A 23153-nucleotide genomic window follows, 5' to 3' on the forward strand; every position below is an offset into this window, starting at 1 on the left:
GCCACGGTCTCCCCAAATGCCCCACGTGGCCTCCACCAATCCGGATCCTATTCTCTGCTTCTCTGAGATTGATTTTTTAAGACTGCACACAAATGAGATCACATGGTACTTTTCTGTGTCTGGCTTATTTCACTTAACAGAATGTCCTATAGGCTCATCCATTTTGTCACAAATGACAAAATTTCTTCTTTTGTGTGCTAAATAGTATCCTGTGTATATATACTATATTTTCTCTATCCATTCATCCACCGAAGGGGGCGATTCCATATTTTCTTGGCTATTGTGAAGAACGCTGCAGTCAACCCAGAAATGCAAATCCTCTTTGACACAGGATGTCATTTCCTTTGAACATACACCTAGTAGGACTGCTGCAGCATCTTGCATTTACTTGTCAGTAATTTGTATGTCTCTTGGCGGCGGGTGTCTGTTCAGATCCTTTGTTTATTTCTTAAACAGGCTGCATTTTTGTTAGTGGAAAGAGTTCTTTAAGTACTTTGGGTATTCACCCCTTATCAGATATACATTGCAAACATTTTCTCCCCTTCTTCAGGCTGTCTCAATAAACTGTGTCGATTGCTTCCCTGGCTACACAGGAGCATTTTAGTTTTGATGCAATCCCATCTACCTATTCTTGCTTTTGTTACCTGTGCCTTTGAGGTCATATCATTGCCAATGTCATGTATCATTTCCCGTTTTCTTCAAGTAGTTTTGGGTCTTGGGTTGATTTTGTCTATGTAGAAGATAAAGGTCTAGTTTCAGACTTCTGCATATGGAATACTTTTCCTGGCACTGTTTACCGTAGAGACCATTCTTTCCCTATTGTTTTGTTTCATTTGTTTGTAGTACTAGGGATTGAACTGAGGGATGCTCTATCACTGAGCTATATATTTCCAGCCCATTTTTATTTTGAACAGGGTCTTGCCAAGTTGCCCAAGCTGGCCTTGAATCTGTGACTTTCCTGCCTCAGTCTCGTAGGTGTGTACCACCACACAGTTTCCAATGTGCATTTGTAGCACCTTTGTTCAAAGTCAGTTGGCTATAAATGTGGATTTATTTCAGGGCTCTCTTTTCTGCCCCACCGTGTTTTTTAATGCCAGTACTATGCTGTTTTGACTCCTACAGCTTTACGATATATTCTGGAGTCAAGTAGTACAATTCTTCAAGCTTTATTCTTTTTGTTCAATATTGCTTTAGTTATTCAGGGTTTTTTGCCACTTCATAATTTTTAGGATTTTTTTCTGTAGATTGCTTTGGGTAAAATTAACAGTGTTGACATAGTCTAACAATATTAATTCTTCCAATCCATAAGCAAATGATCTTTTCCTTTATGTCCTCTTCACTTTTCTCTCATCAATGTTTATTTTCAGTGAGATATTTCAACTCCTTAATCAGATTTATTCCTAAGTACTTTTTTGTAGCTATTATAAATAGAACTGACAACTGATTTGTTTTTCAAATAGTTTGTTAATGTATAGAAATGATACAGATTTTTGTATGTTTACTTTGTGACCCATAACTTTATTGAAATTGTTTATCAGATTTTTTTTGAAGCCCTTAGCATATAAGAATGAAATATATAAGACTGAAATAGATACCTTTCTTTTTTTTTCAGTTTTGGGATCAAACCCAGTGGCTTCATGCATGCTAGGCAAATGCTCTACCACTGAGCAACACCCCCAGCCCAACAGGGACAATTTAACTTCTTTCTACCAAATTTGAAGCCTTTTCTTTCTCTTGTCAAATGCTGTGGGTCAGACTTCTACTACTATATTGAAGAAAAGTGATGCAAGTAGGCACCATTTTGCTGTTCTGGATCTTGGAGGAAGAGCTTTCAACTTTCCCTAGCTGAGTATGTTAGCTAAGAATTTCTGTTTTGTGGCCTATTATTGCTGAAATATATTCCTTTTATATGTAATTTCTTTTTAATCATAAATAAGGTTGAATTTTGTCAATTTTCTTTCTGCATCTATTATAAAGATCATATGGACTTTGTCCTTCATTTTGTAAATCTGATGCATCATTTATTTATTATGTCGTATCATCCTTGTATCCCTAGAATGAATCCCACTTGATCATAGTGAGCAATCTTCTTAATGCGCTGTTAAGCTCAGATTGGTAGTATTCTGCTGAGGATCTCTGCACGTTTATTGGGGATACTGAGCTGTAGCTTTCTTTGTAGTGTCCTTGTCTGCCTTTGGTATCTGGGTAATGTTGGCCTAAAAAATGAGCTGAGACGTATTCTCTACTCTTTAATTTTCTTTGAGAGTTTGGGAAGAACTGATACTAGGTTTTAAGTGTTTCATAAAAGTCTACGTGAAGCCACCAGGTTCTTGCCTTTACTTATTATTTACTTCTTATTACCAATTCAATCTCTTTACTTATATTTTCCTGTTCAGACTTTCTATTTCTTCATTATTTAGTCTTGGTAGGTTATGTCAAGGAGTTTATCTACTTCTGTATTATCCAATTTGTTGGCATATAATCATGCACAATAGTCCCTTATGATCCTTTTTATTTCTGTTATATCAATTATATCTCCTTTTCAATTTCTGGTTTTGAGTCTTCTAATTAAAGGTTTACTGATTTTAGTCTTTCAAAAATATAATTCTTGACATCTTTTTTAAAATTTAATCTTTATTTCTGCTTTGATCTTTTAATCCTTTCTTCTACAAACTTTGGGCTGTTTGTTCTTGGTTTCCAAGTTCCTTGAGTTGCAAAGCTAGGTTGAGATCTTTCTTCTGTTTTAACATAGGTGTATATTGCTATAAATGTTTGTTTTAGAACTGCTTTTGCTGTACTCCATACATTTTGGTATGTTATGTTTCCATTTTCATTTGTCTCAAATTTTTAAATGTCCTTTTCATTGGCCCACTGTTCAGGAGCATGCCATTTAACTTTCATACATTTGTGAACTCACCAAAGTTTCTTCTGTTATTAAATATCCTGTTTAATACCATTATGGTCAGAAAAAATATTTCATTAAATTTGTTAAGACTTGATTTGTGGGTGAACACATGGTCTGTGCTGGAGAATGTCTACGTGCCATTGAGAATGTGCATTTTGCAACTGCTGGTCTGTTTGGTCTGTAGTGTAATTTTTAAGTTCAACATTTTCTGATTTTTGGTCTGGATGAATTGTCCATTTGCTGAAAGTTGACTGTCAAAAGTCCCCTACTATTATTAAATTGCAGATAATCTCTCCCTTCAGCTCTACTGATATTTGCTTTATTTAGGTGTTCTAATGTTTAGTACATATATATTCACAATATCCTCTTGCTGAATTGACCTTGTCATCAATATAATGATCGTGTCTTTTTACAATTTTTTTTTTACTTAAAGTCTACTTTATCTGATGGAAATAGAGCTACTACTCTCCTTTTCTGTTTTCCATTAGGATGAAACATCTTTTTCCATCCCTTCACTTTAAATTTGTGTTTCCCTACTAGTAAATTGAGTCTCTTGAGGGCAGCATAAAATTGAATCCTGTTTCTTTAATCCAATTCACCACTCTGTCCTTTACATTCAAGTACTGATAGATACAGATGTACTACTGCCATTTCATTATTTTATGCAGATCCTCTTTCTTCTTTCGTCTCTTGCTGTCTTTGTGGTTAAGTGATTTTTCTTTAGTGATGTTTGATTCCTTCCTTTATATTTTTTGTTTATCTGCTATCAGTCTTTGCTTTCTAGACTTACAAAACACATAGTTTGAAGAGGTTATTCTAAGCTGATTAAAACTTCGATTTCAAAAAACTTCCAAACTTTTACGCCTCACCCCCAACATTCTGAAGTGTGTGTATATTGCTGGGGATGAAAACCATGGCCTCATGAATGCAAGCAAGTGTCCTATCCACCGAGCTACATCTTCAGCCTCATTTTGAATCTTTGATGCCACAATTTACAACTTTTAATATTGCATATCACTTAAATTTTATTGTAGCTATTATTTTCTTTTAATTTTCACACTGAAGAAATTTTCATCACTATTAGACTATTATTCTGATTTTGACCATGTTCTTTAGTTTCACCGGTTTCATACTTTCAGATGTTTCTTATAGGTCATTAATGTCTTTTATTTTAGTTTATGAAGAACTCCCTTTAGTATTTTTTTATAACAAGTCTAATGACAATAAACTCTCAGCTTTTGTCTGGAAAAGCTCTTCTCCATTTCTGAATGACAGCTTCAGCTTGCTTGATAGGGTTCTTTAGCAGTTTTTCCCCCCCTTTCCCCTCAGCAATTGAAATCCATCCAGCTCTCATCCAACCTACAACACTTCTCCTAGGAAGTCTGCTGTTAGTCACTCTGGAATCCTTTTATATGCTACTCATCTTTTCTCTTGCTGCTTTTAGGATCCTCTGGTTTGGGACCGTTTGATTATATTATGCTTTGGGAAAATCTTGTTTGGCTTGAATATGCAGATTTTTTATTTCACCTAATCTGAGTATCCACAACTTTTCCCAGGTTTAGAAAGTTTTCTATTACTATTTCTTTTCCACTCCTTTATCTTTCTTCTTGAAATTCTCAAATATATACACTTCCCATGTTGTCCCATAAATCCTATAAGCTTTCTTCATTCCTTTTATCATTCCCTCTACCCTGACTATGTATTTTCAAATAATCTGTCTTCAAGTTCTCTGTTGCATTTTTTACTTCTTTCATTACATTTTCCAATTCCAGGATCTTCTTATTTTAATTATTAAATTTTTCACTCTGGTCACTTATTGTTTTCCTCATTTCATTGAATTTGTCCTCTGCATTTGCTTAAAAAGTTTGCCTCACATCCTTAAAACAGTTACTCTGAACTCTTAGGCAGTTCAAACATTTTAATTTCTTCAGGATCTATCATGGGCACTTTTTTCCTCTTTAGCTATTTCATGTTTCCCTGGTCATTCTTGATTCTTGTCATCACGCACTGATATTGGTGGTGGAGGCCTGATGTTATTAGGGTGGATGGTATCTCTCTCCAAATTATGCTGAGTTCAGAGGAGGAGAGATGCAGGTAACAGAACACTGTACTTCCTGACCCTGATGGTCTTTCTGTGCTACAACTATGATCTCTTACCTGGTTACTTAATCCTTGGCTACGTATTTTCCTACATGGATAGTGGTTTAAACTTGTGTTTCTATGTGGGACAACAGCCTAGTCCACTATCTTGCTCAGCCCCTTCGAGTCTAACATTTTTCTACAAAGTTAACCCAAATCTCACTTGATCCTAAAGACCCAGGACCTATAAGAGTGCTGATTGTAATTACATAGAAATAGATACCTTCAGACTTTCCTTAATCAACTCAAAACTCTTGAGGAGGAAGCGGGAAATCCCCTGTAAGCATTTAGAATATCTTAAGGGAATGTTTCCTACTGTTCCACTTGTTACATCATGGTGTAAAGCAGGTAGTGGCTTGCCACAAAATGTTGGTTTTCTCAAAAAAAAAAAATAGACAATAGAGAATGCTTACTGTACTGAGTGCTATTACTGTCCCAGTGAATCCCTACAATATCTCCATTTTAAAATGAGCAACTCAAAAGACTATTATTATTAAGGTATAATTTACTTTGGAAACAAAGAGGTTAACATAGGTGGGAAGGGATGGGAAAGAACCTAAGAGAAATGACAATATCTACTTTATACAATTATTACAAGTATTTAATGAAGTAGTTTTTCTCAAACAATAGGAATAGTTCTTAGTACATAAAAAGTCCAGTATTTTTTTGGGGGGGAGGGACACAGGGAATGAACCCAGAGGCACTTAACATTGAGCCACATCCCTACCGCTTTTTATTTTTTGAGACAAAGTCTAAGTTGCCCAAGATTGGCTTTGAACTTGCAATCCTCCTGCCTCAGCTTCCTGAGCCACTGGGATTACAGACATGCGCCACGACACTGAGCTAAATTTTTGAAAATTAAGTAATTCAGAAAGACCATACAGCTAAATAGTACACACAGCAGACCAACTTACTCCCAAGGTTCATATTCTTAACCAGTAGTACTATTCTGCTTCATGGCTGTAGGAATTGCTTGAAAAAATGTTCACCATGGATCTGAACTTTCACCTATTCTCCTGAAGTGAACCGCATTACCAGTCCATCTGTAAGGTCTAAGATTTTCACAAGGTTTAAAGGTGTGAATCAGGGCTTAGGATGGCATGGTGAGTTGGCAATGATCAAACAAACTTTCCCAGGCAGCGAACAGCACTTGCCAAAAGACTGCTGCCTGCCCTGAGCTCACTGCCAAAGGAAATCTAATTTTCCTAAGAAAGACATCAGCAATCCATACATCTCTTGAATCTTAAAGATTTCCTACACTTAAGGAATCCTAATGTTCACTAAGAATCTAACAAAAAATGAGGAAAATATACTTTACTTGATACTGTACTCATTTGCCAGTCCTCCTTTAATGGGTTTCTACGTGCAGCCTCTTGCTTTTAAGAATGGTTAAGAATAAAAAAAGAATGGTCAAGGGCTGGGGTTGTGGCTCAGTGGTAGGGCGCTCACCTAGCGCATGCGAGGCCCTGGGTTTGATCCTCAGTACCACATAAAACTAAATAAATAAAAAAAAGGTATTGTGTACAACTAAAAGAAATAAATATTTTTTAAAAAAAGAATGTTCAACAGAATCATAGAACATATTGATATTTTGGCTGGTCCAAGATTTTGCCACACAATACAGAAAGCAGAACTGAGGCTCTAATGTCAAATTCTCTCTACAAAGTTATAATGAAAATGATATTTGAAACAAACATTCAAAGCAACAAAAGACTTCTAGAAACTTGCCTCATGAGATTCATAGGTAAAGAGAGAAACATCTCAGGTGTCACAATCTGTTTAAACTGCATTTATGGCTATCACCATTACAAAGTCCCAAAATTTACTTTGAGCTTAATTAACTACATTATTTAGAAAGAAGTACCTCAACAAGAAATACCATACTCTTGCAAACTGCTCGCATAAAAGCTTTAAGAAACCAGCCCAGCATTAGTTGGGTATTCCCTTTGCTCCAGTTTTCCTCAGATTAAGTTGTGGAATACAAATCTTGCACATCATTGTGATGTCAATGTCAACTCTATTAATTCCTAACTTTTAAAACCTACAGAAAGGTCAATTTTAGAGAACAGTCAACCCCTCCCAAAACAAAAAGCTAACTACAGTATTCCTATTACATTTCTAGAGTTGGAACATAAGTAGAGTCAAATCTTAGAACCTATAGCTCCATCGACCTCAATAGGCATTTTGTATCTCTTTGAACATTTCAACCCATTTTTGTTCTTTCTCTCACACACAGTATGCACACATCCCCACACACTGCAAGTCTGAGAGACGAACATCAAAATCCTTTGTTAGGTGGTAGGACAAATGTGGATGCTTTTTCTTAAATATACTTTTTGACATTTTTCTCTTTTTCCCATAAGGAGCCCAAAAGCTCTAAAAATAATGATAAAAGATTAGCCCTAAATAAGTCCTCATATAAAAGAGAAAAGAAAAAGAGATGGTGGAATCAAAGCTTTAAGTATTTTGTTACCCAGAAGGCAAAAATGATCATACAAGTGTAACAGTCTAAACTTCTGACCAGTTACTGATCTAGTTCAGCAATGTTAGAATAAGTTTTTAGAGCTACCAAGAGTAAATACAACGATCATCAATATTATCCTATTCATTAAATTTCAGCACTTTTCAAGACTTTGCTACAAAAATAACCTGCAAATGTACATTTTATATTTTCTACTTATTTATGAAATCTGAACTATTCCTCAGTGAAAACAGAATTTTGTTCTGTTCTAATTTTCTTTCATTTCCCTCAATGTGTTATCTGCACATCTTTCCTCTCTCCTTGGTAAATGGTGATGTTCCCTAAGCTGACACTTTCAGCATTCATCCTCACCAGAAGCTGAAAACTCTCCTCCATCCGGAAGTGGAAGTGTGTTCCTATGTGTTCCCTTCATACACTGCTGAAGGACTTAGTTGTTTCCAGTCATTTGCTTGCCTCACACTGGTTATGTCCCAAGTCCTTGTCATACATTTAGTGTTGGCATATAGAAAACAAAATTACACACACACCTGAGAACCTGTTTTGTACCCCAACAATTGATCCCATGTAGACAGTCTCCTCCTTGCTTCAAAGACTATATGATGTTTAATTTCATTCAATAACAGATAAGCCATTTTTCCCATTCCGAGTGCTTGTTACAGCTGAAGTGTCTCAGTCAATGTTTGTTTCTCATGTTCCTTTTCACAATGTCCTACTTGTTTTATGTAGTGGCACACCTCAACTTTTCATTTCAAAATTGTGACAATTTAAAGGCATATAAACCACTGCGTCATTTGGGAAGTCAACTATCTGTGTATTGTGAAACCATCACAAACACAGAGTAGGAAAAACCAGATTCACTAGTGTTTGTCCAAAAGGCCCCAAGTGTTAATTTTTGGCAACATAACAATAATCAAACACCCAAATGTTTCCTAATCAACATCAAGTTAAAATGTGTAACTCCCAAGGTAATATCCTAAGTGAAAACTTATTGGTGACTGCCGGGGGGGGGGAGTATAAGCTAAGACAGAACTCTATATTAGGACCCTTGGGGGTCCCTGACTCTCCCACTTTCAAGGTCAAGAGTCTAGAGAAGCAGGAACGTCCCTGTACCTTTTTTGAGCTATAAACCAGGAGCAAGAGCTTTCCTGAAGTCTTCCCCCACCACATCTCTGGGACAACCATTTTAAACAATCCATTTTCCACCAAGGGGGCTTAAGAACACAGTCCAAGAAAACCTCATGAAACTGCTTTCAAACTAGATGAGGCAATCCTTTCTTCAGGACCTCAGGAAGCTTGTTTCCCCAGGCAGTTCAGCTGCTAAGTTCAAGTCAAGCCTGATAAACTGAGTTTGGAACTGAAGGCCTTCTGTCTGGGATAGGAGATAGAGGTGACGGAGGGCAGAACTGAGTACAAAAGAATGTGGGCAAGGTCACCACTTTTTTGATGGATTCATTTAGATAATTAAGATCTTAGTTCAAAATTTTTATCTGGTAAAACACAATACAATCTGTTGACTAAGATTAAGGGCAACTACCTACTTCATTTTTCAATGAAGTAGCATATGAGCACCAGAGTCCTGAAGACCCACATTCTACTGACTTCAACTCAACTGTGTGTATATGGTAAAGGCAAACACACACTTCTGCTGCAAGGAAACAGGGTCAACCAAACCCCCACTGCCTGTGAACAGAAGGCTGAGTAAGATGATGGAGGACACAGCTTACAGTTTGAGCTTCTCCTTTTATTCCTTATTCAGATCAAAACTTCTCTGTGCCTTAGTTTTCTCCCCTGTAAAACGGCCATATTAGTATCAATCTTCTTCAGTTAAGGGGTCCTTGTAAGAAAATGGCATGTGAAAATTTAAAAATCAAAATATATAACACAATGTATCATTAACAATCATGGTTCTTCTCATATATTTAATTATATTCATGAACCTTACACTGAAAATCATTATTTTACTGTCTTCCGTAACTTTCCACTTGTTCAACAAATATTTATTATGTGTCCATTATAAAGCACTCTGCTGATACATTTATATTCAAGTCCATTGCTATGTTTACTCAGTTACTAAGTATACTCAGTGTTATGCAAATATGAGTCTGGAAGGAAAATCTTTTTTTTTTTTAATATTTATTTTTTAGCTGTAGTTGGACACAATATCTATTTATTTTTATATGGTACTGAGGATTGAACCCAGGGCGCGCACAAACTAGACGAGTGCTCTATCACTGAGCCACAACCCCAGCCCCAGGAAAATCTTAATAAGGAAAAACAGGACAAAATTTTGAAGTATATCCCTGTTACTAAAAATCTCGTAATATAACATCTGTTATAAAGTTAATGCGTATGATTTAAAGTTATATTTGCCTACATAATGAATTTCCCTCAAAATACAATACTTTAAATAATTTTTCAATGAAGGAATATGGTTTACAATGAGAAGATACAAACGGTGGGATAGTTCTGCCCCTTGAAGTGAAACTAATCTCGGTAAAATACTTCAAAAGATCAGTTCAAGCAGAGAACTTAGCTCCTGATTCTTGCCCTCCTCTGGGATGCCCCAAAATAATCTGCCAAGAAAACAAAAACAGGGGCTGGGGTTCTGGCTCAGTGGTAGAATACTTTCCTCTCACATGTGAGGCACTGAGTTCGATCTTCAGCACCACATAAAATAAAGTATTGTGCCCATCTACATCTGAAAAAAATTTTTTAAAAAAGCAAACAAAATTCAGAGAATTCTTAAAAAATGTTTTCATTACTTCTATCTATATGTTACACAGTATATGATATATAAGAAATCTAGGGGCTGGGGATGTGGCTCAAGCGGTAGCACACTCGCCTGGCATGCGTGCGGCCCGGGTCCGATCCTCAGCACTACATACAAAGATGTTGTGTCCGCCGAAAACTAAAAAATAAATATTAAAAAATTCTCTCTCTCTCTCTCTCAAAAAAAAAAAAAAAGAAAAGAAAAGAAATCTAAATTTCTACTTCATTCAATATATGCACAGAAATAGCCCAAGGGCAACCTAACAAAATCACATGGACTAGGTGGGTGATAAATACGCATAATTTCTGTTCTTACCTGAAGTACTAGGTTTGCTAAGAATGACAGAACAACACAGAATACAACCAAACACAAAATAAGAAGAAAAACCTAAACAAGCTAATTAGATCACTGCCTCCTTTCATTAAAAGTTCAAATAAAAATCTATCCCAGAGTTAATTATTTTGAGAACAGTCTCTAAAACATCATGAGCTTCTCTACAATTAAAGAACAAATTAGTACAAAATAATTTCAAAAACAAAATGAAATAAAGCCAAATAGTAAACCTTTTATTCTCCAAATGATAAAACCATCACAATTGTCCATTTATTACTTGATTTTATTTATCCAGTCAGCAACTATTTATTGTAGATTACTAGGTACTATGCCAGATACCAGGGATATAATGAAAAACAAATACGATAAAATTCCTAATCTCTCAGAGTATAGGATACTCTGCAGAAAGGCAGGAAATAAACAATTTCTAGAAGGAATTTTAAAAAATACATTAAGGGGGCATGCTATTTTTAAGAACTGCAATAAAAAGCAGCACACCTCATTTAGATCCCAAGCAAAGGGAACAGAGCAAAGGCCTTGAAATGGGAAAAATTTCTGCCTTATTCACCGGGTGCAACAACCTTCACTGAAATCCCTGTTTCATTCTCAGTCTAATCCATTCTTCACAAGCAACAGTTAGTTTTAACAAACGTGGCAGACACCAGACCTCACCTACCAGGTCCACCTCAGCCGCCCATCTGAGTCCTTCTTTACAAGCCACAGACAAACCTGTCAAACACACTTCACCCACCCACTTTTCCAGTACTTCCTGTCTGAACTTCCAAAGGTCAAACATAAACCCATATGGCTCGATTATGTGCAAAGAGCTAAGTATTCCATACCCAAGAGTGGAAGTAGAGACATGGAGGTAGGTGGGAGGCAGGGAGAGGAGGCATGAGAGTGCCAAGCTGCATTTCCAACTTCAAATGGGCTGAGAGTAAGGCTCACATAAATAATGAAACCACTTCCCTTACAGAGTGCATTAGGAACCCAAGCTGCTCTGAAAGAGAAAGATCATCTGGGGCTTTTTCCTCATCCTTTCAATAGCTGGCAAAGATGAACCGGGGGGTGAAGGAAAGCAAACAGTCTTCCAGACTCCACAGCCACAAGCAGTGAGCAATATATCTGTCACCATTTCACTCATCTCTTTGCCATCTTTTTTAAAAAAATATTTTTTAGTTGTAGGTGGACACAATATCTTTATTTCATTTTTATGTGGCACGAAGGTTTGAACCCAGTGCCTCACGTGTGCTATTCGAGCACTCTACCACTGAGCCACAACCTCAGTTGCATCTTTAAAGTTTTTTCTTTCCTTTGTTTTAAGTAAAGCAGATAATGCTAAGTAGTTTTCTTAGCATTAAAACTAATTTGAATAGTATTTGCACCTCTACATTGTGTAAAGTTCTTTTAGAACTTTTTATGTTTTTTGGTGGTGCTGGGGATTGAGCTCAGGGCCTTGTACATGAAAGACAACCACTCTACCAATTGAGCTATACCCTAGCCCCACGTAAACTTCTTAATATAGTACTGTTCTTTATTCTGTGGAAGTCCAAATAAATAACAAAATGCCCAACAGAGTACTATCCTCAGAGCACAGACAAACTGCAATTGGGTTAGGTAGATTTTGTTCCTAGGCTTTTATCATGATTTTAAAAATTGGCTCCAAAGAAGCCAAAGGAACAAAACAAACACCTGCTTCAGAGTTTCACAAACCCGATTCAGATTATTATTTTTAAGAACATTAATTAAAAAAAAGTTCTACAAATGTTAAATTTCCAACATAAAGACTATGGTGAGACATATTAGCTTACTTTGCTGGGTCAAAATGATTAGGAAGATACAGGAATGAAGCTTCTCTTGCCACCTCCAAGTATACAGGAGACTTTGGGAACTTTCTGCACGGTGCTATTACAGCCACTCACAGAAAACTGCACAGGTGAGCACAATGTCTACACTCCACTAAATGCCAGAGCAAGCTCAGATGCATCTGCTCAGTACATGCTGTCCACATCAGAGAAAAGAGAACAGAAGTCATGACACTGTGTGATGTCATTTTCACGTTTTCTTTAACTTTGGAGTATATCTGACAGTATGCATCTCAGTGTTGGTGATTCAAACTTAAAAAATCTCACACAGAACTACATGAGACTAAATAAATTCTTGGTTTTTTTTTTTTTTTTTTTTTTTTTGTGTGTGTGTGTGTGTGTGTGTGAACCAGGACCTTATAAAAGGAAATCAAATTCTGAGACTGATATGAGATACCTCAATGCAGTAAATGTGAGATAGACCCAAAAGGAAGACTCCACAGCTAAAAAGGTTGACTCCACTGATGTCATGCAATGTGAAGCTGGGAAATCAAGTGATTTATTGAAAGTTATAGAAAAGAGAGGTAGGGGTGGGTGTAACTAGTGCTCAAGGGTCCAGACTCTCAGATCTCTTCATTACACTATACAATCCTATTTAACAAAGCTCCTGGTCCACAATCAAGTAAGGAAATATCAACATTTTGCTCCAAAATAAAAAATCTCCACACAAATGTTAACTGGGCCTAAAAGCATTGAGAGAACTGAAGTTTCTGTCCAATGCAGCTTAAATCTAAAGTAATGTACAAGAACAACCATGATACAAGTTTGTTTTAAAAAATAGAAGCAGGAGGAGGGAGGTTTATCAAAATAGTACATTGAAAGTTCAGAAGAGGGGGCTGGGGATGTGGCTCAAGTGGTAGCGCGCTCGCCTGGCATGCGTGCGGCCCGGGTTCGATCCTCAGCAGCACCACATACCAACAAAGATGTTGTGTCCGCCGAGAACTAAGAAAAAATAAATAAATGTTAAAATTCTCTCTCTCTCTCTCTCTCTGTCCCCCTCTCTCACTCTCTCTTTAAAAAAAAAAAAAAAAAGAAAAGAAAGTTCAGAAGAAACAATTATTTCTGGATAGAAAAAATGAGAAATAGGCTCAGACTTGATCAGTAATGATTATCCCAATGTTGGCAGATGGGAGGTGGGGAGGAAGAGTAGAGATCCACTATAGGAGGAAAACAGTTAAGTAGTCATCTGTTAGAATTAAATCTACCTAATTTTCAGCTTAAGGAAAAATACAGAGGCTAGAAGCACACATTAAATGAAACTAGAGGCAACACTCAGACAAATGCAGACAGGTATACTCTATAAGACCTCAAAAGGTCAATGCCATAGGATCGAAAAGGAGGGTGGATTTAAAAAGATCTGCAATGTGTAAACATTGACAAAATCTAATTTTGAAAACAAAGCTATAATAGAAACTTCTAAAAGTTTTACTGCAAACAGCAAAAATACAGCTTTAAAACACCCAATGTATACTCAGCAATATTTAACCTCAGCTCAATATATGGATATATTAAAAAAACAATCTTGATTCTTGCTGAGTTCAAGTCAAAGTAGCTGATGCAAGAATACATGCTGACTGTTCTTGGCCACAAAAGTGCACTTAAGTACATACACATTAGTAAAGTCTCAACCTATGGTCCTTGAACTACCAATGAATCATGAGGAGCCTGCTGATAGCCTAGTTCTGCATGATAAACTGGGAGGGATGATGAGGGGCAGTGGGCACAATCAGATACAGGTGTCTACCAAATGAAGATAAACCATGCAGGTGATCTGCAGTAGGGAAAAATGAGAATCACTAATTCAGCAATCCATCATTATATCCAATTAATTAACCTGTTTTGCCCCAAAGCAACAAAAAATATAACTAATTTGGTAATAAAAGCAAAAATGTTATTACTTGTGATTAACACCCAATTTTTTTTCATTAAGACTCATTAAATAAAGTAATACTAGCTTAAACCTAAAGTAATATACATGAACAACCACGATACAAGATTGTTTTAAAAAACAGAAGCAGGAGGAGGGAGGTTTATCAAAATAGTACAATGGAAGTTCAGAGGAAAAAATTATTTCTGGGTAGAAAAATGAGAAATAGGCTCAGATTTATGCAAAAGTGCTGCAAAAGTCTTGCATTACAGTTAAAAACAAAATCAAGTTTAAAGTCCATCTTATTAAAACCTGTCCAAAAGAAAGAGCGATGTCCTGAACTAGGACTATCAAAAGGCAGAGAAATGATATATCCTATCATTTCCAAGATAGGATTTCTGTCAATAGTATATAATGCTAATTCCTGATTCTTAGAGATGAAAAAACAGCCTAATTTAATATCCAGAGCAAAAAAAAAAAAAAATCATCTGGACTGGGACTTCAACCTTTTTTGGTTGAACCAAAAAACTGAACAAAGGACCAACCAGTACAAAGGAAGTTAAATGAATAGGTAGCAGATACAAAGGCCCAGTCTTTTTAATGTAAACTCCAATGAGCAATCTCTTTCCAAAAAAGATTCATCTTTCTCCATATTCAATTCTTTCTAATTATGGCTTCCAAGACATGTATTTAGTTCCATTCCTGCAGACCTGCCCACCCAGAATATCACTGTGTTCCCACCTACTCCTCCTCACTGCCCATTTTCCTTTCAGTGTTCTCCCCACAACTCCATGCCTAGTAAAATCAACTACCCTCTGCTTTACATCAAGTAAATGCTTCCTAGTTCACAGTATAAATCTCTTTCCAAAGTGATATAAACTTTTATGCATCCTCTTCATAAAGCCCTAGAGTTCACCAACCAAGAAACTTTGGAGAATTTTTACTTCCACTGTTACACTAAGAATAAAGAGAGAAAAATGAAATCTTTAGACTGCATGCTAAATTTTGATTCATTATCATAGGCACAACGGAAAGAATAGAAGCATAAAAAATTCTGATAAAACAACCTATTTAGATGATGTATAGGCTACTGAAAATACACAAGAAAGAGTTGTGCTTGATACTTTTTGTAAAGAAATTCTTGTGGGGCTGGGCTTATGGCTCAGAGAACTCGCCTAGCATGCGTGAAGCACTGAGTTTGATCATCAGCACACATAAAAATAAATAAACGTATTATGTCCACCTACAATTAAAAAATAAATATTTTTTAAAAAGAAGTCTTGTAAACAATATGTTTGTTCTGAATCATACCAACCTCTGAAGGGCTATTGGTATATTTTAGGGTCTACCTTGTTTTAGGATATAATTAACAAACTTGAGCTAGAATTTCTATAAACAATAACCAGAATGAAATACTACTGAACCAAATTATTTTCGGAAGTAAGAATCATCTGATCAAAACAATCAAATTTACCAGTTTCATAAGCAGACACACCTGTTCTCCAATAAGGCAACAAAATTTAGTACAATAGGTACCTAGTACATGTCAGGTCCTGGTTAAGGTGATTTCTCTCATTTTTCCGACTTATGTAAAGGTTCATGACTTAGTTCTTGTATTTTCTGCCTCTTGCACTTGCTTACAGCATCGTTCACTTTAACATTGCCAGTCAGCCTCCCTTAGCCAATTCCAAGACCCACACTGGTGATCCTGAACTGGTAAGGAGAGTTCCACTGCTGAACTTCTAGACCATGATGTCTCTACTTAAACATTTTTCTGCCATTTATACTTTAACATACAGAATGCTGAACCAGGACTTTCCCCAAGATTTCTCTTTCTGTCAAGTCACCAATATTCCTGGTCACCTGGGATCACAAACATGGTATTATTTTCTTTCTTTTATATCCCTATATCCAATAAATCACCAAATCACACCATTTTCCCTGTGGGTTCCTCATTCTACTCTCTTCCCATTTCAAGCAATCCTAGGCCAGTACTTCTCAAACTATTTTTTTTGGGGGGGGGGGATGACAAGAATTAAACTCAAGGGGTTCTTACCCACTGGGCCACATTCCTACCTCTTTTAATTTTTTTTATTTTGAAACAGGGTCTCAAGTAAGTTGCTTAGGACCTCGTTAAATTGCTGAGGCTGGCTTTGAACTTGTGATCTTCCTGTCTCAGTATCCGGAGTCACTGGGATTTTAGGTGTGCACCACCACTACCAGCGAGTACCTCTCAACCTTTATTGTGCATAGGAAACACTTGAGTTTCTTGTTAAAATGCAGATTCTTACTCAGTAGATCAGGATGGAGCATGAGGTTGCACATTTCTAATATGCTCCCAGATGACAGACAACAAGCTACTAAAGCAGCAAAGCGCGAGAAGGTAAAACCTTTGAGGAAATAGGCATACCCGCCTCCCACCACCATAATCCAAGAAATGAGAATAGAGGTTCAATTAATACCCAGTGAGTGAATATAAGGCAGTCAGCACACACTGCCAAAGACAGCTCTCCTCCCCGGGAGTCCCGTCCAGTTTCCCCACGTGTCCTGCTACACACACCACTCTAACTAACACAGCCACCAACTATCTCTACTCAAAGCATGTGTTACTTACAACCACTTTCAAGCCTCAGTTCATAACAATTCTTCCATCTGGTACTCTCTGTACCAGTCTGTGAAGAGCTTATCTTTAAAACTAGCTTATCTTGACCACCTTATACAGCTTCCTCGCCAACCCGACACGGCCAAGATCACTTTGTTTTCTTTATTTCCTCAGCACCTGCAGGTTACCCTGTGGTGTCATCTGTTCATATGGTGCTTTAGTTCCCTCATGTGTACACACTATGCCTTCTTAAAAAAGGATTTTGAATACCGAAGACAATGGATTATGATTCCTCTTTCTGGATCAGTATAATATAGCATTCCGTGGGTAACTCAATGCTTGACGACTATAAAATAATTCCTCAGAAAACACAGCCAACATTATCTATAGATTAAAAAATTGAAGTGTGGGCTGTGCTTGTGGCTTAGGGGTAGAGCGCTTGCCTAGCATGTGTGAGGCACTGGGTTCCATTCTCAGGACTACATACAAGCAAATAAATAAATAAAGGTCCATCAATAACTAATAAAAATATTTTTTTTAAAAGCTGAAGTGTTGGGCTGGGGATGTGGCTCAAGCGGTAGCGCACTCGCCTGGCATGCGCATGGCCCAGGTTCGATCCTCAGCACCACATACAAAGATGTTGTGTCCACTGAAAACTAAAAAATAAATATTAAAAAAATTCTAAAAAAAAAAAAAAAGCTGAAGTGTTTATGCATTTTATTTGTTAACTTTACAAAACCATTTTATTGTTAGTTAACCTTTCCATAGATGAGGCAGAAGAAATAAACTTAAAAATTTTCTGTTCATAGCTTAGAAAGCAAAAGTTACTTGTTACTATGTAAATTACTGGTTATAGATCTATTTATTCTCTATTCATCAATGAAGGGTTAAAATAAACATATAATATAATGTATATATAAAACAAGCTAAAAGCATAAGCAACAAAAGATGACAACCTGACTCTAGTAAAATTACAAATTTTGTGTACAAAAGACACCATCAAGAGGGTAGAAAGACAATCTGAAAAATGGGAGAAAATATTTGCAAATCATATACCTGATAATAATAAAGAATTCCTACAACTAAACAGAAGTCCAAACACCCCATTAAAAATGGGCAAAGAACCCGAATAGACATTTTTCCAAAGAAGATACATACATGGCTACCAAAGACATGTAAAGATGCCTAATGCTAGTACTTATTAGAGAAATGCAAATCTGGGCGGGGGTTATGGCTCAGCAGTAGAGCGACTGCCTAGCATGTGCGAGGCCCTGGGGTTCAATCCTCAGCACCACATGAAAATAAATAAGTAAAATAAAGGTACTGTGTCCAACTACAACTAAAAAAATAAAAAGAAAAAAAGAAATGCAAATCAAACCAAAAAAACACTGCTTCACAAACACAAGAGTAGCTATGATTTTTAAAAAATGAAAAATAACAAATATTGGTGAAGATGTGGAGAAATTAGAACCATTACTGTGGAAAACAGTTTGGCCCTCATAAGATAAACACAGAACTACTATATGACCCAACAATTTCACTACTAAGTATACAGTCAAAAGAACAAAACAGAGACTCATATAGAGTCTCTGTTATGAGACACCAAAGTTCATATCAAAATACAGAAACAAACCAACTCACACCAATAAATGAATGAGTAAACAAAATAAGGTAGATACATACAATGGAATATTATTCAATCATAAAAAGGATTAAGCCAGGTGCAGCAGCATACATCTGTAATCCTAGCAACTTCAGAGACCTAGCCAGGAGGATCCAAGTTCCAGGCAGCCTCAGCAACGTAGTAGGACCCTATCTCAAAATAAAAAAAAAAAGGACTGAGGTGCAGCTCAGGTAAAGCTGGGTTCAACTCCTAGTACTGCAAAAAGATAACAAATGAGTAACCATAAAATTAAAGGATACATGCCACTACAGGACGAACTGGGAGAGCTCCATCATGATAAAGTTGAAACAAACCACAAACAAAAGGACAAATACTACAAGATTCCAATTAATATAAAACAACTAGAATTGGAAAATCCATAGTGTCAAAAGTAGAAAGGAGAGGGAACAGAGAGAGATTGCTTATTGGATTCAATCTGTTTGGAGTGATAAAAATTTTTGGAAATGGATAGTGTAATGATTATATAATACTAGAAAATAGTGCCACTGAATCGTAAACTTAAAATGGTTAAAATGACAAACTTTATGTATGTTTTACCATAATACAATAAAAGGACAAAAGGAAGGATGGAAGTAAGGAAGGAAATAACACTCTTTATTACAGCCCTGGATTTAAGTTCTGACTGCCGTGTAGAAGCTATGTGTGTTGAGCAAGTTACTATATTTCTCTGGGTTTCAATCCCTCATCTATAAAACAGATAATACCTCACAAGTTGTTGGGAATTCAATAAGAGAACTTAATCCCTTAGCACAAGACCCGTTATATAATAAAAACCAGATAAATGGTAGATGTTATTATTCAAAAACCATTGTTACTCATCAAGTAGGTGTCTGCAAGGCTTCTATAAATGGATATCTAAAAGAACTTCATGATGTTCCCAAGACATTCTGGAAAAAAGACTAAAATGATGAGTGTCCAGCATTAGGTTATCCTCCTGGAAACCTGGGCCAGCTCTCGTGGGATGTCACTGAAACATACAGAATGACACTTGCAGATCTTAACTTACACAGCACCACTTTCACAAAAGACGTAAACTAAGAAAATAAGCTTGTTGGCTGTCTTCAACTAATTTTATTGGTTTTTTCCTTGCACACTTATTTTAAAAAATCATAAGGGACTTAATTCCTTAGCAAAATGCCATGGGCAAAGCCTTGCTTAGAGGTTCTAGGTGAAAACCACAACACTGGGGCTGGGGATGTGGCTCAGGCGGTGGCGCGCTCACCTGGCATGCATGCGGCCCGGGTTCGATTCTCAGCACCACATACCAACAAAGATGTTGTGTCCGCCAATAACTAAAAAATAAATATTAAAATTCTCTCTTTCTCTCTCTCCCTCTCTCACTCTCTCTTTGGAAAAAAAAAGAAAAAAAAAAGAAAACCGCAACACTGCAATATCATCATAATAAAGCAGAGAACCATACAGCATAAGCTATCTAAAAATGTCAAAACAATGGGAAATCCTAGGAGCATGAAAATTGGAAAGTCCTGTTAAATAATCTTGCATAACTTCTATGACATACCTATCTTAATTAGAATTAGATATTAAAAAAAAGTCTAAGTAACTGATTGCAAATTCGAATTCTAGGCAAAGTATGCTAGAAAAAGATACTAAGAGTGATTCCAAATAGATAACACAAATCTTAAGCCATTTCCATATTCTAAGATCTCTTGCAAAAAGTTCCAAAATTCCCTCTGAGAAGTAATTCACCTAATAAGGAGGTTTTTATAGATATACAAAATTAATCTGCACATGTAAGAGACTTGGATCCAAACAAAAAGAACAAGTACCTCAAATGGCCAGAAAGATAAAATTTTAAGCTGTTTTTTTTGTTATTGTTGTTCTTTTTATTTTATTTTTTTTTAATATTTATTTTTTAGGTGTAGATGGATACAACACAATGCATTTATTTTTATGTGGTGCTGAAGATCGAACCAGGGTCCCACCCGGGCTAGCCAAGTGCTCTACCGATGAGCCACAATCCCAGCCCTTTTAAGCTATTTTTTAAATAAGACTGGCTGTATTTGAAGATGCTCAAGGCATCCTAAAATGGTGATGTTTGTACAACATTGAGAATGTAATTAAACCTGTCATGAAAAGCATCCGAAGACTATATTACACTCCATATTAATAATCATATTTTTCACAACCTAACATATCCAGATTAAAACTATCAACCACCACTGCATGTTTGAAAAGCTAAGATTTGGGAGTGATACTGGCCACATTATATTGTTAAAATGTGTGTGTGTACAAATATGTAACAAAAATTGCCATCAATATGTTCAACTGTAATGTATCTATAAAAAATAAGGAAAAAAAAAGCTAAGATCTGTGCCAACACCCTTATAAAAGTTTTTCCCTTCCCAACAACAGACCTACTTAAAAAGCAAGAACTCTTTAACAAGTTAACCTGAAACTCACACCTGAACTAATTTCATTAAACCAACAAGCAGCTCTCAACTATCATAACAAACAGTGAACAATAAAAGCTTCCAAATTAAATTCCAGAAAGAATACTTTTACCCAGCTAGACCCTTCAGCAATCCTACCACAGTTACACAGGACCATGCCCTTTCACCAGAAGAAAATAAAGAAGCTTGGTGTTAGGTATTCATTTTCCTAAACTTTTCTTTGGAAGGTATAAAGCACAGTCTGTGGTCCAGAGAACCTAGTCCTCAAAGAAACTGATACTACAGCTTTCCAATAGGATACTACTGGTAATAAATTACCCAAAGCTAGGATGTCATGCTTTTAAAAGCACATACTAAAATGCCCGGCTGGTCATTAAGTCACACCACCATAAGGCTTAAATAAATTAGCTCAAGTTTATTACAAAGAAAAGTATTTATTATAATTTTAACGTTTGTAAAAACTTAAAAACACTATAAGAAGTCTTCCGTGTCATTAATAATTGCCTTGTTTAGATGAAGAATCATTCTGACCACCAATCTGACCTTAAACCAAGGGTGTTTTAAATCATGCCCTTTTTATCTGCCTGCTTTGTTGTACTGAGGATTTCAATGTGCCACCAAGTCATTATGAAGTGACACGAAGTGCACTACAAAGGAGCATTTCAGACTAGTTTTTCAAGGCCACCTTTACTACTGAGCTCTCAAATCATTTGCCCAGGATTTAGTCATACAGGATACCCGCAGATTTTCATGGAGTGACATGGCTAAACATTATATAATCTGGGAAATCCATCGGCCAAAAGTTAGGGACATATGGTTCGAGGACAGAGCTTAAGCGGCAGGGCAAGCGACGTGTCTAAATGTTAGTATGTGAAGAAAAAGTTGTAAGCTCTCATTCTCAAGCAATTCGGTATAGGAGCTGACAAACATGCACCCACTTGGAAGCACCTAATATCAGGTCCAAAACAGACCCACACTGTCCTCGCCGCTGTTCCTAGAAGCGCGTTTCTCCGCTGACATTCTAACCTCCGCACGTTCGGTGTCACTTCGGAGGAATGTGCACCACTACACTACGGCTGCCGACGACCAGTCCCCACACGGCTCCACGGGCTGCTAACTAAGGGGAGGGGGCCTTCGTACTGGGAACTTTTCAAGTGCTGGTCCCGGGCCGGCGCTGCTCCCTCCCCGCAGCCGGGCGGGACCTGGCGGTCACCGCGGCCGGCACCCGCACGCGGCGGCCAAGAGCCACGTCTGGCCGGGCGGACGCTTCCCTCCCTCCTAATGCAGAGTGCGCCCGGCCGGCCCTGGAAACTCCAGGTTTAAATGGCCCGAGGCGACCGGCGGGCAGCTGTCATCGGACACTCGGGAAAGCCCAGCCGGCCACTCCGCGCCCCGCGCCCCAGCGCCGCCATCCCGCCCCCAGCCCCGCGCCCGGGCGCCTGCCCGCCAGCCCCGGTCTCCCCCGCGCGGCGGGCAAGGCGGCCGGAAGCGGGGCGCGGGATGACGCGGAGCGGGATGACAAAGGGGCGCGGGCGGGCGCGCGACCGCGGGGGTCGGGACAGGTGGCCGGGCCCGGCCGGGAACAATGGGGGGCCGCGGCCGCCCCCTGGCGCTCACCTACCTCCGGTGCCCTCCGAGTTCTCGTTGAGGCTGCCCGAGGAGTCGTGCTGGGCGCCCACACACCCGCCCATGGGGGCCCTGGCCTCGTCCGCCACCTCCGCGCTCGTCCGGCCCGCCGCCGCCTCGGCCTCCTCGGGCGCCGCCGCCGCCGAGCTCCGGACAAGCGCGCCGCCCGCTCGCCGCTGGCCAGCCCCCGCCCCCTCGCCGCCCCACCCACCGCCTTGGCTCGGCCCCTTCCTCCGCGCCCGCCGCCTCAGCCCCCGGGCCGCCAGCCCAGCAGGCCCGGCCCGCGTGCTGCGCTCGCCTCCGCCTCGGCCCCGCCGGGCCAGGCTTGGCCCATGCCGGGCGGGCCGCAGCGCCCGCCTTGCTCCTCCCTCACAGCCCCACACTGCCGCGTCCGGGCGAGCCCCGCGCCGCCGCCGCCCGTCCACCAGGCCCCATCGGCCCCCGCCCGCGGCGCCGCCCTCCGCACCCG

The 23153-nt window shown here is 38.4% G+C and overlaps 1 protein-coding gene across 2 annotated transcripts in view; it reads right to left on the reverse strand.

Moving 5' to 3' along the window:
• Positions 1-22881, reverse strand: part of Ubtd2 (ubiquitin domain containing 2) — a 67602-nt gene extending 44721 nt beyond the window's left edge. The window contains exon 1 of one of the 2 annotated variants that reach the window (XM_078052430.1): positions 22680-22881. In XM_078052430.1, the coding sequence (XP_077908556.1) occupies positions 22680-22749 (70 nt within the window). In that variant the 5' untranslated portion in view covers positions 22750-22881. The remainder of the gene's footprint in view (positions 1-22679) is intronic. The other variant, XM_078052427.1, reaches the window with a different exon arrangement.
• Positions 22882-23153: the final 272 nt, after the last annotated feature.

The sequence above is a fragment of the Ictidomys tridecemlineatus genome, chromosome 1 (assembly GCF_052094955.1).
Source record: "Ictidomys tridecemlineatus isolate mIctTri1 chromosome 1, mIctTri1.hap1, whole genome shotgun sequence".
NCBI lineage: Eukaryota > Metazoa > Chordata > Mammalia > Rodentia > Sciuridae > Ictidomys > Ictidomys tridecemlineatus.